General features: G+C 48.7%; 1 protein-coding gene across 1 annotated transcript; it reads right to left on the bottom strand.

The window, feature by feature from the left end:
- Positions 1–556: 556 nt before the first annotated feature.
- On the bottom strand, positions 557–2350 carry LOC109767959 (uncharacterized). The gene is made up of 3 exons (XM_020326695.4): positions 2071–2350; positions 1700–1986; positions 557–1525 (listed from the first exon to the last, which is right to left on the bottom strand). Exons 1-3 carry the CDS (start codon positions 2264–2266, stop codon positions 902–904), a joined length of 1107 nt encoding a protein of 368 aa, XP_020182284.1. The 5' UTR covers positions 2267–2350; the 3' UTR covers positions 557–901.
- Positions 2351–18279: the final 15929 nt, after the last annotated feature.

The raw sequence follows: 18279 nt of genomic DNA, 5'->3' as shown, positions 1-18279 counted from the left end.
TTTTTTAAATAATAGTTTCAAACTCAAACGATGAAACGTGTGACTTCATGCTCAAGTTCAACTCCTAAGGGTTAATAGGATTGACAGCTTACTATTGTCAGGAAAACAACAAGTACAAACTTGAAAACGAGGGGGAATAGAACTCGGAAGTTAAGCGTGCTCAGGCTGGAGTAGTGAGAGGATGTGTGACCAGCCGGGAAGTTAGACGATTTAGAATGAGTGCTCCACACTTGAGCAGTGATGAGGGGTGATTAGAGATTAAATTATCAAATAATTCAGAAATTTAAAAATCAGATAAAAAATAAAAAAATCAATTTTTTTCCAAAAAAATTCCTTCCAGACAGCGGCCACGTGGAGCTCCTTTAGTCCCAGTTAGTAAGCCAACCGGGACTAAAGGTTTTGGGCATTAGTCTCGTTTGTCTTGTCCCGGTTCTAGAACCAGGACTAAAGGCCCGTTTTCTACTAGTGTAATAACCAAGACCCTAGAATCAACCATGGCATGTACGATTAACAATCGAACAAATTGAACATTTACAACGGGAATAATTCGGCTCCATCAACACACAATCAAATTTATCATTATCAACCAACTCGATAGGGTTCATTCCCCCCACTCGCTAAACTGTATGATAGCAATCATGTAACTATATGTACAAACTACAGATGCCTCCTAGTAGTTTGATATCTTATCCTAAGATTAATCAGCACTCCCTCCGTCACAGGCCAGCATTATGCCTTGGACGCAACAACAAACACACGACGATCCTCCTGGAATCACCACCGCCTAATTAACTCAATCCTTAATCGAAAGTTAATGAAGCAACTAATCCATCAGAGAGCTACCATCAACCAAATAACCATCTATTGCTACAGCAAACTGAGACGCTCCAGATCTTCCACATCAGATCTTCCACATGTTGGAGTAGTCCATGAGAGGCTCGCCCCGGAACAGCTCCTCCAGATCGAGGTACGACCGCGACGACGCCATCAGGAACGAGGTGTCGGCACCGGCGACCGCCACCGTGTCCAAGCCCAGCGAAGGGTTCAGCAGCGCGGACGAAGACGCTACCTGCGCCTTCGGCTTGCTGTACCTGCGGATCGCGGCCTGCTGGTCCCCCATAGCCTGGTAGGGTGAGTACCCGGCGCCGCCAAGATTGCCGTTAGCAGCCGCCGGCATGAAGTAGTATGGGCTCTGCATCTGCTGCTGCGGCGGTGGCGGCTCCGTCTTTATGGTCAGATGCACTGTGTCCGGTTCAAGCGGCAGGGCGGCGCTGGATGAGGAGCTCGAAGCGCCGGCGAAGTCGTCGGCGCCAGACGGTGAGTCCATGAGCATCGGCAGGTCAGCGTTGTCAAGCAGGCCGGCGTTGTCGAGCAGCTCGGCGTTGTTGAGCAAGTCATCATTGTTGAGCACGTCATCGAGGAAGGCGAGAGGGTCCTCCATGCCCCCGCCGGCCGCCGGCGCCATCTGCAGAGCATTCCTCGCCGCCAAGTCTTTGTTGATCACCCGGCAAACAGCCCAATCGTCCTGCACGCACGCAACAGGCAGGTTGAGAAAACTACACGAGAAGAATAAGAAACAAGAAGCAAATCGCGAGCGCGACATGTGAGCGCGTGGTCCAGGCCAGCAGCATCTCCGGATGCTCCGGCGGTTCGACCGATCGACACGGAGACGGGGACAATCGAATCTTGCCGGCCGTACCTTGGCGGTGCGGGGAAGGCGATGGGGCAGCTCGCCCTCGAGGCGGTACTCGTGCATCACCCACGGCGTCTTCCCGCCGCTGGGGGCGCGGCCGGTGTAGAAGACGAGCGTCTTCTTCATGCCGACGAGGACGGCGTCCCGGCCCTTGCCGCGGAAGATCTCCTTGTCCTTCCCCGTCGCCTTCCAGTACCCCTTCTCCGTCGCGCGGTTGGTGCGCGTCCCCGTCGGGTACTTCCGGCCCTTGTGCACGAAAAAGAACCACTCCTTCTCGCCCATCTTCGCCTTCCCTGCAAAACGATCCGCCGGCCATGAGCGCGCTGCAAATCGAATCAAACGAACGCTCCTGTCAAGGAGGGACTAGTAGTACTCACCGGGGAGATCCCACGGCTCGGTCTTGTTGAGGTCGACGTCGGCGATCACTTGGCAGGAAAAGGATTCGCGGAGGACCTTGCGGGTGAGGTAGTGGGTGACCACCTCCTCGTCGGTGGGGTGGAACCGGAAGCCCGGTGGAAGCACCAGCTTCGGCTCCTCCATCTCCAGAGCCATCACCGCCGTCACGTCCGACATCGCGGCGGCACCCTCTCGGATCTACTGCCTTGCTACGGTGTGGAAGACTAGATATGTGGAGAGGTGATTGTCTGAACGGTTTGGGGTTTGGAAGAGCGGCCAGGTGGGGGTGCTTATATAGCGTGAGGAAATTCACGGCAGTAATAATTCCAAGGCAGTAAATTAATGCTCCTACGACCAAGCGGCTAAGCATGTCCGAATGAATCGCTCATGATAACATCCTGGATAAGAACTGGAATCATCAAGAGTTAATAGGTTGCTACATATCCCGCAAAAAATTAAAAATAGGTTGCTAAAATGATTTTAAATCACGGATGAAACCGACGCAATTCGCGGCGCTATCTCCGTTCGGAAACTGCCCCGCAATTTGAATGCCGTTGTGAATCGCGGGAGATAACGCTGAAATCGTCGGAGATAGAGCATTTCCTGCCGCTAGATTCTTTCTTCCGCGATTTTAATCCTTGGTTGCTAATGATACTACTTCTGGATAAGCACTGTGTAATCACCAAGCATTAACCTGCTAATGATATGTGCTAATTCTATTTGACACACACACACACTCACACACACACACACACACACTTAGTAGTGCACACGTCAGTGTCGCTGCTGTTTTTGTGTGTGACTGAGAAAAATAGCAGTCGATAATTCGTCCCAGAATTCCACTTGTACAGTCGCCATGAAAGATACCAGTAACAACGAGCGTTATCGTCTAGCTGTTTCTAGCGGGGTCGTCCATATGCAGCCACAGAAAATTTAAAAAAAAAACAGACAACGAGTTCGGGAGTGAAAGCATACCGGTATGCGTTGTCGAATCGAGGGTTAAATCCATAGCTTCAAGATCCTTTTCTCACTAACCGGACAACGCACAAAATGGCACGTGAAATGCACTATTTATATGCAGTGCCTATTTCAATCCACGGAGTTTATCAACGAGACGAATTTCTAGTGGAGATGGTGGTAGGTAGAAAACTCGTATAGTCAAATACAAACTAATTTGAAGTTGTCCAGGGAAAGAAATCCAAATGTCTGACAGTGCATAATAGTATGTACTATCATATATTCCACTTGCATTGTACTCAGAGAAAATGCATTGACAAACTGCCATCGTTTTCTCTTACGCGAGTAGTCCGCATGGCGTTTTACTGTTCTCCCGATTTTACCTTACAAAAAAGTCTGCCGTCGATATAAGTTTATCTGTAATGAGTTTCTCTTCTTCTAATTCATTCTTTAAAATGTTCTCTTCTTCTAATTGAAAGACAGTAGTTCTATCTGTTACTCGGGAAAAAAATGCGACCAGATACTTAGCCACTAAGCACTAATATGTTATCAACGAGCTTAATCCTGACGCGTATAGTGCTTGGGTATGCACTTATTTATGTACGCAAAGACTAAATCTTGAGTGCATTAAATACACTTGGAATTAACATTCCTATCTCGTATACTAATCAATTTGATTGTGTAGTGGGCGCTACAGAAAAATCCGGCCATGACGCTGCGGAGGCGCGAAATGCTTAGGTCAGGCGTTGGCCAACGCGTATGCTGCCGTGGTTGGTCCAATCACAAGTCACATGAGTATCTGGAAAAAAAAATGTGTAATTAATTCAGCAAATCATGCCATATCTGTAAACTAGATACAGTTGCAACGTATGCTGTTTCCTGGACATTTCTTCACCTGTCCATGCCCTAGCTGCCTTTCCTGGAGCTGAAATATTATCCCATATCTGTAATGTATCCTAGCTAGTCCTAGATTGTTAGTACGAAATAGAAAAGGTCATCTGAATTTTATATGTGGTAATTAGCTAGCGTCGAAAAAATCATCAGTTCATTGGCACAAAACCAAGCGTTTTCACGCACACCGCAATTCACAAACCTGTGGGTTCACAAGGATACCGAAGAAGATAATGCTATACATGTATGCAATCAACAACTGATGATCAGTAATTAGCAAGCTCTTTTTTGCTGCTAACATTTCCATAATTGATCATGGCTTTGTTGCTAGAAGCTGAACGACGGGGAATCTCGATCCAAAAATATACGGCGTGGTGTTTGGTGGACCTGATCATCCGTCAGACTCAGAGTCCCTGTCGCCGGCCACATTGTCAGTTTCCGGAAGCAGACAAGTCTACCTTATCATTCCTCGACAGCACCACTGTACCTTCCTCAGAGATCACGGATATGGATTCAAATGAATGTTTCTTTGGCATTAAATTCTCACAACGTGACATATAAAATGAGAGAGAAGGGGAGAGATTCTCTGGAGATGTTTTACTCCAAAGCCGGCCAATTTTAAACGTGGTTTTTATATTGCTGTGGTCTGCCACGACCGCAGGCCGAGGCCAGGGACCGATCGATTTGCTTGGTCCCAAAGGGCAGAAACGAAATGGAAATGCATGGCAGATGCAAAACCCTTCTCACCTAAGCATATGCTGCTGATCTAGTACCATCCTTTTTGCTTGATTCCTCTCTCTTTTTTCGTGGCCAAGAGTAAGAAAGATAATTTGCTCGTTTTGCCCCGGCACGGACGTAGTGCTATTTGTGCGTGAAGGGTGCAATCCACCGCAAAGAAACTGTTATGTTCGCTAGTGTTAGCATAGTAGTAGCATGCACTACTGCTGGTATCCCGTAGGATATATTTTTTGCTAGTGGCCTACGAAAAGCTTTTTCAGTTGAGTAACTCCTGGAAAGATTTCGGTGACTTGATCCACCCCGTAGAAACTAGCAACGGTCGTGGCCTTCCGTTACGTGGCCGGTTACGTGGGTCCCGTCCCCGTCTCCGTTTTGGACGGTGAGCGACGAGGCACCGCCGTCACCCGGCCCGGGTCCAGCTCAAGGCTGTGCGCCGCAGCGACGTTTGTGATGGGATTCAATGGCTTCCAGCTCACTCCAACGTGCTGCTATTTCGGTGCCACCATCGCCCTTGGCAGGATGCTCCGGCTGTGATCGGGTAAGAGAACATCTATAACCTAATTATTAAGGCAAAAGGAAGGATGTTAAACAAAAGGATATGGAAATTCGATAAGTAGAAACATTTCCGTCTACCAATCACATTGGAGAAGTGATTTTGATCCCAAGATCTTTATGGAGGGCTTGAATTTCAGGGCATCGACGAACCGTTTCACCGAGGAGGTGGAAAATGCCGTCAACCGAAAGCCAGGAGACAAGGCACCCGGTCCGGACGGCTTTACCGGCGCCTTATTCCAAAAAAAACCCGGGTAAACGGGATGTTATGAAAGCCATTTACCTATTCTTACGTTATGGAAAATGCCATCAACCGAAAGCCGCGAGACAAGGCACCCGGTCCGGACGGCTTTACCGGCACCTTTTTCCAAAAAGAAGAAAATGAATATCCGGGTAAACAAGACGTTATGGAAGCCATTTACCTATTCTGGAACGCCCATGTTTATCCAATTTTTAATGTCTTAACTCCGCAAATCTTGTACCCTTGCCTAGGAAAGCGGAGGTGGAAGTTAACACTGAGTATAGGCCTACTAGTCTAATTCACGCCATCGCGGTTGCCATTCGGCTCTTGCTACATATGAATAAGCTCATTTCTAATGCTCAAACTGCGTTCATCCAGAAAGAGAAACATTCACGGACTTCATTAGAAACCTTGCACGAAGGCTCCTAAGAAATGAAAGCGCCCTCACTCCACCGAGGACCTTCTTCTCCGCTGTGGGACTCCGCCCCACGGGCAAAGTTGGCGGCTTAGGCGAGACAAGGCAGAAGACATCCCCAAAGGACGTCTGGCGTGTAAACATGATCTTCCAAGGGCTTGAATCCGAGCACGCCCAGAAACAAGCTTTCCCATACAAAACTTCTCCTGCTTGTTCTGGATTTTTTTAGCTCAAAATAATTGATTTTTCTGAAAATATAAAAACATGCAGAAAACAACAACTAGCACTACACACTGAATTAATAGGTTATTCCAGAAAAATAATGAAAATTGGTGTCAAAACTATTCCAAAATGATATAAACATGCCATGAAAAAATTAAAAATTGTAGATATGTTTCAGACCTATCAGGTGCCTCGGTGTCAACAGAACACGTAAAACCCTAATTTAACCATATAGGATTTGTTTGTATCAGTGGAACCCCACAAACCTTACTTTAAGCATCTAGGGTGCCTCGGCTTCAATGGAACACCTAAAACCCTAATTTAACCATCTAGGGTGTCTCGGCGCTGATGGAAGGCCTAAAATTAATGCATCCAACAACATCATATATAAATTACTAGAAGGTTCACACACTCAAACTAACTTTGTTATCATAAGCATATCAAGAAGGTTCACATACTCAAACTAAACATAGTTCAGTGGATTCGTCACACTCCCTAGTTCATATACTCAACCTAACAAGCCATAGTTAAAAGTTTCAGACTAAAGATTTGTTCAAAAGATACATAATGACCAAGATAAACAGATTATATCTTATTCTTCATCACAAATGGCATTGGTGCCCTTGAGCTTGATCTTGTTCTTTTGACTGGCTTTCATGAGGTCGACAACGTAAAACTCCAAGTTCCTCCTCTAAGTGTTGAGCTTTTCCTTCTCTTTCAGATGTGTGAACGTCAAATTCCTAATGACACTGGCTTGAGCAACTTGGATGTGCTCCATCCTTCAGTTTAGTGTTTTCAACCTCCATTGCACCAAGCTCTTGCTTCAAATTGCCCATGTTGTTGTCCAAAACAAAGATCTTCTCTCTTCATTGTCCCTCCAACTCTATTGATAATTGTATTCTTGAGAACTATTCTCCTGGGACATCTCTTGGGACATCCACAACCAACTTGACATAGTTGTCCTCTATTTTCATTTTTTATTCCATAACACCATGGACACTAGATGAATGTTCCAGGCATTCAATCCTATTAGTATGCTTGTTCTCGTCATACAAACCCCTTAACTTGTGCAGAGCAATCTGCAGTGAGTCTGGCCTCTCCTCATCTACCCACTGAACTATTCCATAGTTTTTTCCATTCTGCAATAATTTACAAATTTGTACGGTGGTTAAAGTTGTTAAATTTCTTCCCTGTCTACATTAATCAGTGCCTACTATACGTGCTCAGTACCCTTTGCAAAATTAATGAGAATAACACAATTTACAAATTTAATGAACAACACAAAAATAGAATGATTCACCTCTAATTCCTAAAATTAAAGGGCCAAAAACTAAATGACAGACATAATCAGAGTTGAGAGCACTACAAATTTTTTATCATGATCTACTATCACAACATGACCACATCACCATCAGATTCATGCTCAACAAAATAATTGCAATGGACAACACATGAACAGTGAACCCTAGAACAATTTGGAAACTTACTATAAAAGACATGTCAGTGGCCACTGATACGTCTCCAACATATCTATAATTTTTATTGTTATATACTATTATATAATCACTTTTATATGTTTTATATAATTTTTCTGGACTAACTTATTAATTTATTAGTGCCCCATGCAAGTTCCCGCTTTTTGCTTGTTTTTGGTTTCACGGAGAATATATATCTAGGAAAGTCCAAATATGATGCCAATTTTTGGCCATTTTTTGGACAATGAAGGACCCTAGAAGCTTCAGGAGAGGTCGAGGGGGCCCATGAGGCAGCAGCATGGCCTGGTGGCACAGCCATCCCCTGGCTGCATCACCTGCCAACGTGGGCCCCCTAACTCTCCATTTGACCTAATTTCTAGCCTATAAATTCGCATAAATCCCGAAACCCTCATAAGCGAACCCCAAAATAATTATCGCCGCCGCAAGCCTCTATTCTGAAGTGATCCCATCTAGAGCCATGTTCCGGTGCTCTGCCAGGGGGTGAAGCCACCATGGGAGGCCTCTTCATCAACATTTGTTGTCTCCATGATGATGTGTGAGTAGTTATTTTAGGATCCACGGGTCCATAGTAGTAGCTAGATGGCTTACTCTCTCTCTCTCTCTAGCTTTTAATATGATGATTTTCTACAAACCTAGCTTTTAATATGATGATTTTCCGTAACTAACTAGTTTATAAGAAAATACAAGTGGGACGGTCCTACTTTTTTTAATTTGAACACATTAGAGATGCATATTCTCACCTACATGCATATACACTCATCCGTATGAATCACTAAACGAATATCGTCGAAAAAGCTAAAACAAATCCAGAGAAATGCAAGCACCAGTGATAAATATATCGCTTACATCATGATGTATCAATTTCATCACAAAGAATCTAACCGTCTAACCTACAATCCTGCTGCGGCATGCATGATGTTTCTCCTTAGATGATTTGCCGTTGTGTGTCCGTTGGTTATATTTCGAGAGGTGGTGGACGGGGATTGGGCAAATGAGGTGGCCAAGGTTGTGCAGGCACCGGCGACTGCCATTGACACTTGTCACCGCTCGCCTCTCCGTGGTAGCAGTAGCGCTGCGTGCCGATAACTGTCGGTCCCCGGCTGTGGTAGATCAGATAGGAGGACGTACTCAACGTAGCCTTATTGGGCAAGAAACGGAACGATACGGGAAATTTACTGATAATAACAAACCGAACCGCATTGCCGTGTCAGTTTTAGTAGCTGGGAGGCGCCGGTCTAGCTAGCTAGCCAGCCAAGTGGATGAAGCCGTTTTCTGGGCATTGTGCTGTTGCAGCAGAGAGGATGAAGCCGTTTTCTGCAGACGGAAATGCGAGAGCAAAAGTGGCAGGCTGGGTTTCGAGAGTGCGGTGTGGACAGAGTGCTTGCAGTCCATGAGCGAGACGACGGAAGGGAGAGCGAGCACGCACGGCGGCAAAGGGGACAACGGCGGGCTGAGGCTACCGGCTGGCAGTTGGTTTTCAGTAATGAAAATCGGAAGGAAAAACCCTTTTTTGATTAAAAAAAAGGCTACCGGCCGGCAACTTGCCAGTCCATCGCTCGGCTCAGTTGCAACTGACTCGATATATCCAGAGACTTTAACAGATCAATAATAATACTGGTAGTCTACTTAATTCGATCTGCCTTCCGATATTTATCCATTGTGTCCTTTTCTCTATGTCAATAACTGGAATTCCGTTATTTTTAGCACTCAGTATGATTTTGGCTCTTCTGACTGGATTTCTCTCTCCTTTCCCTTCGTCAAAGTGGTGACTTGGGAGTAATAATCTACTCATTCCATTTTCTTATCTCGTCTCTTGGTTTAATCGTCTAAAGACAGAGCCCCAATAGAAGCGACGTTAATTGCTCTAGCTACATGGATCAAGTAACGAGGCTCGAAGAACCTCATGCCAAATTGCACGACGGTGCACCAATTATATGGCCAGCCGGCCGCTTGATCATTCAGGGTTCCGCTTGTTTACTACTCACCGTTCTTGTTAGCAGGTGAAAGCGGGTGGTAAATTCAACGCACGCGTGCTCGGCGGTAATCTCCGGGCACCGCCGTGGCACTGCCATGCCGCCGAAAGCGCCCGTGCGGCGCGGCACCGCCGTACGGAGAGCCGGCCGGCCGCCACATGCCATGGCCTCATGACCCAGAACGATCGGCGGATAAATTAACTGGGAAAAGGACGCGCGGGTAGACAGAACAATGCATCGACCTCGGGATCGATCATGCGCGCCTAATTAATTTGGGTCAATGATTTGCTTGTAGCGGATTGGTAGGGTGCTGATGCTATCGCTGATGGGATCAAAGCGGCAGCCATGGATCGAATATGCATAGTAGTTTACCGAAACGCTAGTTTAATCGCAGTGTTTAGATCGTCAGGGACTCTTGCTAAATAGGACGTGGTTGGACGCGTGACAGAAAGGGATGTGATGCCCGTGCGTGGCTTGGTTAATTTCTTTACCTACCATCTTGGAGTTTTCTCGAGTTGATCTTCTTCTCTTTTTTTTTGAACGCGGTCGAGTTGATCTTTTTCGTTTGTTAAGAGGAAGGAAGGCATCTCCATTTCTTCCATTCCATTGTTTAGTCAATTAATCTTCGAGTAGAATGCCAGACTGGTTGATCGACGCACCAACTACTTCTTCTTCTCCATCTTTTTTCTCCAAAAAGGAAAAGAAAAGAAGTGCTCCCTAACTCAACACGTGTCAACCAAGTCCGAATAATCAATCTGCACTTTTTTCTGGGACGTCGATAACCACCGAACGTTCGGTCTGGGGACCTCCCAGACCGAACAAGAGGTTCGGCACGATTGGTTTCCCCCGACAAACGATTTCGTTCGGGGGGAGAGGCCTCCCAGCCCGAACACTCCTTCCTGTCGCCTCCATCGCCTCCCAGCCCGAACTCTCCTTCCCGTCGCCTACGGGCCCTTTTTATGTAGAAATAAAAAAAGAGAAGAAAAGCCCAAAAGTGCACCCATCGAAAAAAGCCCTTTTTTGCTGTGACAAATAAGCATTGGTCTTTTGCACGACAAAATTGCCATGGGATTTTGCCAATATGAAAAAAGTTGCCATGTTCAAGTTTATGTTTTCAAATGGCGCAAAAAAGAAGTAATGGCAAATTTGAATCTTTACGTAGTGGCAAAAAAATGTAAAACACACACAAAAAGTGTACCATATATTGTTTGGGAGAAATTGCCATGTTTCTTAAAAGTAATTTACCGTGGTTCCATGAATGATGAAAAGGTAAAAAAAATCCATGGATCATATGTAAAGCAAAAAATGCAAGGAAATTAGAGTAAATTGGCATCGTCCCATAAAAGTTAATTTGGCATGAAAAAAATTGCCACTAGCAATTATATTGACATGTATGCAAAATCTAAAGATTACAGTGGCAATGTAGGTAATTTTGCCATGTGAAAAAGGTAAAATTTGCCACGGAAGAAAAAGTAAAAATCTCAAAGAAAAAGGAGGTTAAAAAGAAATTGACATGGCATTATGATTAAATTTTCCATGTCAATATAGTAAAAATTGCCATGGCAAATTAAAAGAAATTTTTTCCATTTTTTTTGCCATTTAAAGGTACTATATTGCCATGGTAACATAGGTAAATTTGCCATGTCAAGAAGAAAAAATTGCCATGAAAAAAGTAAGTAAAATTGTCACTAAAAACAACACTTGCCATGGAAAAAAACAATTTTTTTAATGAAGGAAAAAGTCATTAAAATTTTGCCATGGTAAATTTCATTCTTTTAGATAAATACTTTTGCCATGGCAAAATCATGCACAAATTTTTAGATAAAATTTGCCATGTTATTTGGTGAATTTGCCACGGCAAATTCACTTTACGGCGCATGGCAAGTTTGTTTCTTTTATATAATTTTTTTGGCCATGGCAATTTCACGCACATTTTTTAGATAAGGTTTACTAAAAGTTGCCATATTACTTGCAGATTTTGCCATGGCAAAAAGTGTTTTTAGATTTTTGCCATATCATGAATACAAAACTCTTGCTAGAAAATTAGGGTAAATTGCCATAGTCCCATAAAAGTTAATTTGGCATGGAAAAAATTGCCATTAGGGATTATATTAACATGTATGCAAAGGTTAAAAATTGCCATGGCAAAATTTGCAAGCAATATGGCAACTTTTAAAAAAATCTCACAGAAAAAAAGAGTTTAATTTTTTTGCCATGCCGTTATAATTAAATTTGCCATGTCAATATAGGAAAAATTGCCATGGCCAAATTAAAAGACAATTGTGCCACCTTTTTCTTTTTCATTTAAAGGCACTATATTGCCGTGGCAATGTAGGTAAATTTTCTATGTTAAAAAGGTAAAATTGCCATGGAAAAAATAATATTGGCACCAAAAAACAACACTTGCCATGGCAAAGAACATTTTTAACGAGGAAGTATTAAAATTTGCCATGGCAAATACATATGAACAGTCCCGACTCCCAAATGCCATGGAGCTACCCATGGCAATATATATTGTTTTATTACCATGGCAACGAAAAAACATGATTTAAAATGTCATGGCAACAAAAATTGAATCGGCATGGCAACATATTTGTCATGGCGACAGAAAAATTGTCATGTATATAAAGTAAACACAAAAAATATGAAACACAATTCACCATGGCAGATGCGTGTGAAAATATTGCCATGTTATTCTCATTATACTTGTCATGCTTTGTATAAGAAAAAGGTGCCATTATATGTATCCGTATACAAAAAAAATTGCATGACCCATAAACTATAGAACTTATAAAACTTAACCATAGAAAAATTATTACATATGAAAAAACACACGATGAATAGGTTGCCGTCATGGCAAACATATGCTTTAGTTGCCATGGCAACATCATCTATAAAACTTAACAAAAGTTCAGATGATTTTGGTTGCCATGGCAAATATACTTTTCAATCGCCATGCGTTTACTAGTACGGTTACTCAAGAAATAAAAGTGAGAGTGTAATTACGAAATTGTGATCTGTCTATACTCGGACAAAGACATGGCAATTTTGAAGGTTGATGAACTAAAAAAATGAACAAAAGGGGTGAGCAGGATGCTACATGCATGTACAGGATCAGAACACCTTGGCAGCCTGCAGATACAAGATGCTACCTGCATGTAAATGAAGTTGTGCGGCTCGATGGTGCGGCTGAAGGCCTTGTAGTTCACCCCCGGAGCGCGCGCCTGGTGCTGGTCGCGGTGGCGAGCAGCACCTCGGTCACATCCTCGTCACTGGCTTCGTTCACATTCGAGCACTGCGCTTGGTGCTGGCCACAGCGGCGAGGACCAGGCAAATAGAGGCAGACCCGACGCCGGCCGCGTCGGCGTGGGCGAGCAGGCGCGCTCGGCGTCTGCCGATGGCGGCACCTTGACCGGTTCAGGGACGAGCTTGCGGAGGAAGGGGTACCCTGGAGCGGGTCGGAGGCCGGATGGTCAGCGTCGGCGAAGGTCTCGTGGAGGGGGACGGCCTCGACGCCCGCCGCGACGGCGCAAGCGAGCAGGCCGCGCTCGGCCCCCGCCCACGACCGCACCTCCAGCCGGTCGCGCGGACCAGAAATCGCGGCGGCATGGGCTCACGCCAGTGAGGAGCGCGCGGAGGGATTCAACCCGCCGCCAGGGACCTGTCGTGCTCCTCCGCCCCGCCGAGGCCACACACGAGCTCCTTCCCGCGCCGCTGGGGCATCCACCGTACAAGCTCCTCCCGGCCGTGGCCACGCAAGAACTCCTCCGCCGGGGGCGTCCGCCGCGCGAGCTCCTCCCGCCGCGGTCTCGAGCTCCTCCGCCGCGGGCACGACCTCATCCGCACACCACCGAGCTCCTCCTGCGCCGACGAGGCGTCCACCGCGCGAGCTCCTCCCCGCGCCGCCGAGGCGTCCACCGCGCGAGCTCATCCCTACGCCGCCGAGGCGTCCATCGCGCGAGCTCCTCCCGCCGCGGTCTCTGGTGACACTTGCAGGGCAGCCACCCCACAGTAGCTCGTCTCCGCCGCTTGTGATGTGAAGAAAGGGGAAAAGGTGAGCGTTGGCTGGGGTGGGCGAGTGGATAAGCCGATGCGTTCGGTGGTCTGGTCGGTCGTCCCGAACGCTCAAACAAAATGACGTGGCATTGTGCTCTGCATCAAGATCAGTGCGGCTCATCTGAAGGTTTAGGACACGTTCGGGACGAGATTCAAAAGTACAGGTCGTTCGGGAGTTATCGATTCCGTTTTTCTTTCTTCTCTGCAGCTAGCTGGTAGTAGATGCATGTATACGGCAACACTGTCGTCCACATCCACCACATGACCACATGGCACGCCCGTCATGTTTCACGGCCAAGGCACAACACTACAGTATGGACCTACGTACGTACGTACGTGGTGCTCGAATGATCGATCATACTCCAAGGTTTCATGACTACTGTAGCATACTACTGGCATGCTGCTATGTCGGCAGCAGAGAATATGACGTTCGGATCGACGCTGGCACGCATGCATGTATCATGCATGCATGCTTGAAGCAACAAGGATCGATTTTGGAGGCTAGTGCCTGGGATTTATGGATCGACGGCAATAAATGCAATCATCCCAGATCTTTGTCCGAACGACGTTCGCTACATGCATCTTGATTGATTGCCTACGTACCTACGTCTTCGTGCGCGCATGGTCGAGGGACTATCCACGCAGATTTGCAACTGTAGTACTGGACGATGATACATAGAAGCAGGAGTAGAACTCACGCTCACTGTAGAGAGGTCATCGTTGGCATATGCATGCTTGCATTGCCATCACATATGGCCGGTTTTTTCGATTGATTTTTATCAGCGACAGACAAATCCATCGACGCGGGAATTGTAGAGTGCACATTTCTTAGTACATTTCATTTCCTACTCAGCATTGGAGTGTAGCGGATCAATATACAGGGTTGCGTGGGAATAATCCGACGTTGGGTCGGGTACGTGGCGAGACTTCATCGGACGGGTTTGCCGCCGCCGTGCGCGCGCGCTCATGCAGCTAGCTAGCAGCGTAGCACCTCGCATGAGAACGACATGAGACGTTGCAACACGCTCAAGCCTCCCCTCTCTGGCCACATGTCCGCGCCACGCGGCCTGATGGCCGATTAATTAACCATGTCATTGTCAATATAGTATATTTGTAAATATAAACTAGATGATCTAAACTGTTGGTGCTTCACCAACACACTGAAGCAACAGCTCGGTCGATCGATCACGCGCGCATATGTTACCGACACGAGAAGCCAACCCGCGGGAATGACGCATGCATGCACCACCGTGTACATCTCAATGCATCTGCATTGATTTTTTTCGATAAAGAGCAATTTTATTATCTCAAAATATAGCATGCATCAAGAGGATACAGAACATTATGAGTAACATTCGGCCTCTGAATAACTAGAATGCATACAGTCAAATTCAAATATCTCATAAAAACATGAAATAAAATAGATAAATCGGCAACAGTAGAGTCCTATAGACCGACACTATGCCTATATCGAAGGAGGTGGTCGATCAATCCGTAGGTTATGCTGCCACCCATGTTAGGGAAAAAACTCCATAGCCTTCTGCTCTAATCGCGTACACACCGCCTTGAACAGCGGCTGCTACTCCGGTCGTTGTAGTATAGACCACATACATAGCGAGTGCGTACACCGGATGATAACTTGTAGCGAAGAAGCATTTTTCTCATTAAAAAACAAATCATTTCTACATAGCCAAAGCGATCAAATTAAGGCATATACTCTCACTCTTATTAGCGTTTTGAACTTATTTGGAATAGCATCCAACCAATGACCAAAAATATTGGCAACACTTATGGTTAGGCGCTCCTGCTGGCGACGGCCCTGGCGACTCGCCGCGGTCGCCGTGGGCGCCGGCTAGCGAGGGTTGGGCGCTGGTCCGACGCGGTGCTGGCTGCTCCCCGGCGCGGGCCTCGTCGGTCGGGGGGGCGGGAGTGGTGGTGGCAACTGGTGGTAGTAGGTTCTGGGCGCTGGCCGGTGATGAGTCGGAGGATGAGGGCGTCGGGGATCCGGATGAGGCGGCGCGGCGGCCGGACCCCGCGGGGCCTTCGCTTGGTGATTTCGTCGCCTTCACGCAGGCCGAGGGGAGCGGTGCTGCTCGGGCGCGGCGCCGTTTCGCTCCGGGTGGCCGGGGGCCGCATAACGTCGCTGCTCGCACCTGGCGGCCCTCGCCGTCTCCGGGCAGGGGCTCGGCGACACCTGGAGGGGCAGCAGGGGTGATTAGGGCTCATGCGGCGGCTGCGCTCGTCGCCCCGGGCGGCCCGGCGGTCTCGGCGGAGGAGTGGTTGTGCCTGCCGGCGCCGACGTCAGTCAGTTCGGTGGCGGCGGCGGCTGGATCTGCCACGATGGAGGTTAGGGTTGGCCTCGGTGGGCCGGTGGATGCGTCGGATGGGCTGGTGGGCCTGGGGTCGTTGCCTGCGATTGGGCCGCCAGGCGGGTGCGTTGACGGTCACGTGGGGCACGGTGGGACGCACGTGGAAGTTGGTCCGCCTCCCACTGGGCTGTCTGGGTCGGCTCGGCCCGATTCTGCTCATCCCCGGCCTCGGCCCAGAGGAGGTGCCTATTTATGGCTGCGCCGCGGTTGTCTCGACCCGTCATTAGGGTTTCCCGCATCCAGATTTGAGGTGCGGCGCCTGGCTCACCCCGCCAGATCCATCCGCTCCGTCCCCCTCCTCCTCCCCTTTCCATTTCGTTCGCGGCGGCGGTGATGGGTGACCGACGCGCCGAGAAGCGCCCGATGGAGGCCCCGGAGTTGGACGGGGGGCGGCGCCGCGAGCGTGATCTGCGGGAGAAGGCCAAGAAAGAGATGTGGGCAAGGCAAGGTGGTCGCGACGAGCGCTACCAGTACAGGGATGATCAAGACCAAGATGGGCGTGAGGGAGATTGGGGTCCTCCTCCCCCATGGTGGATCCAGCAGTAGGAGTGTAAGAAGAAGAAGAAGGCCATGGCTAGGCGGAGGGGGCTCGAGCACAAGCCGGTGGAGCACCCAAACTGTGGTGGCGGCCACGGTGACCCTTTGGCCAAGAGGCCCAGGGCTGTTGCGGAGCCTCTGGCGGTGTCGCTTCCTCCTTCATCGAAGGGTACGGCGGGAGAGCCCATTCCGGTGGAGGACGCACTGGAGGCCCCGCATGTGGAGTGCTTCAAGTGCGGGCGGCTTGGGCATTTCCAATCCAAGTGCAAATTTCAGCCTTTGTGTGTGCTTTGCAAGGAATAGGGACATGCATCTGCGCACTGCCCGACGAGGGATCGGCAGCCTAGCCTGCAGATCATGGGAACCGCCATCTCGGTGGAGGGCTTCTTTTGTCTCCAGTTTGAAGAAGAAGAGGAACCCGAGGGCCCGCGGCCGCTCTCCACTGTCAACACAGCAATTCTATCCGCAGAGCCGGGCCTGTTGAATCTGCGGGTCCTCAAACAGGAGCTCAAGCACATGGTGGCGGGGGACTGGGACTGGCAGGTCAACCAGGTCGGGGATGACGAGTTCATGGTGGTCTTCCCGTCCGCTGACCTCCTGCACATGGTGCGGTCAAGTGGCAAGTTGTTTTTGTCGATCAACGATATCACTGCAAGGGTGCGTGATGTGGTGCATGAGGTGATCCCCCCTCTGGTTATGGCAGAAGCTTGGGTGCGCCTTCATGGGATCCCGAAGAAGCACCGGAAGATGGAGCGTATCAAGGAAGCGTTCAAGATGCTGGGCCGTCCGATCGTGATCGATGAGCTCTCCCTCATCAGGTTGGGACCTGTGAGGATGAAATTGGCATGCAAGGCACCGGAAAAGCTGAACGACACGGTGGAGGTGTCGTTTAACCACGAAGGCTATCAGATTAAGGTGGAGTTGGAGCGTCTCCCGCGACGTTTGGGACAAGGGAGCGATGCACCAGGGGAGGGTCCTTCTGCTCCACCCCCCGCAAGCCAGCAAGACAAGTCAGGGTTGCCCAAGCAAGGAGCGACCGCGGGCAAAACCACCAAGGGCGCGGCCAGCTCTGAGAAAGGTGCAAAAACATCCTTGGTGGTGCCACAGAAGGAGCGGCGGGCTCGGCGGGCTCTGCCGCGGCTTTGGTGGGTCAGGATGTGGTGATGGGCGAACAGGCTGACGATCCAGAGGACAGTATTCAAGACACTTCCATCGATATGGAGACCTGGGAAAAGTTGGGCGTCTTTGCTACTCAAGATACTGCAGTTAGCTTCCCTCCTCTTGCCCACTCTCTGGACACGTCCTTCGACGAGTATGGCTCCAACCTCCCTGTCCAGAATCTGCCAGTGCTCGGGCAGGCGGTGGCGACGGCGACAGGCACCTTACCTGCCTCCCCGGTGCTCGGAGGGGGACAGATATGGGTTGTGTTCTCAACGCAGACTCGGAACTCACCCCAGCCTCGGGCAGGCGTGTGTCGAGCGGCTCCGGCAGGCAGGCCAAGAAGACTGCAGGACGGAAGCCTGGTCCCAAGGTGGTGACTTCGGTGGCGGCGAGTCCGGTGGAGGCGCTGAGGGGCGAGCTCGGGTCGGCTCCGGTGGTGCCAAGGCCAAGCGTTCAAGGGCGACTCCTGTGGCGCAGCGGGCTCCCAGCGCGCGCGCCAAGGCAAAGCTCGGGGACATGACCTCTCTGAAGAGCGCCAAGCTGCATGCGGCCGAGAAGAACATGGACGTGTCAGGTAACCCA

The sequence above is a fragment of the Aegilops tauschii genome, chromosome 2 (assembly GCF_002575655.3).
Source record: "Aegilops tauschii subsp. strangulata cultivar AL8/78 chromosome 2, Aet v6.0, whole genome shotgun sequence".
Taxonomy (NCBI): domain Eukaryota; kingdom Viridiplantae; phylum Streptophyta; class Magnoliopsida; order Poales; family Poaceae; genus Aegilops; species Aegilops tauschii.
Note: the sequence above shows the minus strand (reverse complement) of the source record. Positions and strands in the feature narration are given on the sequence as shown.

What these genes read in the sequence shown, in the direction of transcription:
- LOC109767959 (XM_020326695.4), bottom strand. Translation starts at nt 2,266, where the DNA reads ATGTCGGACGTGACGGCGGTGATGGCTCTGGAGATGGAGGAGCCGAAG. An exon ending in CGAGCCGTGGGATCTCCCCG is followed by an intron (nt 1,987 to 2,070) that starts GTGAGTACTACT and finishes ATCGTTTTGCAG; the next exon opens with GGAAGGCGAAGATGGGCGAG. An exon ending in GCCTTCCCCGCACCGCCAAG is followed by an intron (nt 1,526 to 1,699) that starts GTACGGCCGGCA and finishes GCGTGCGTGCAG; the next exon opens with GACGATTGGGCTGTTTGCCG.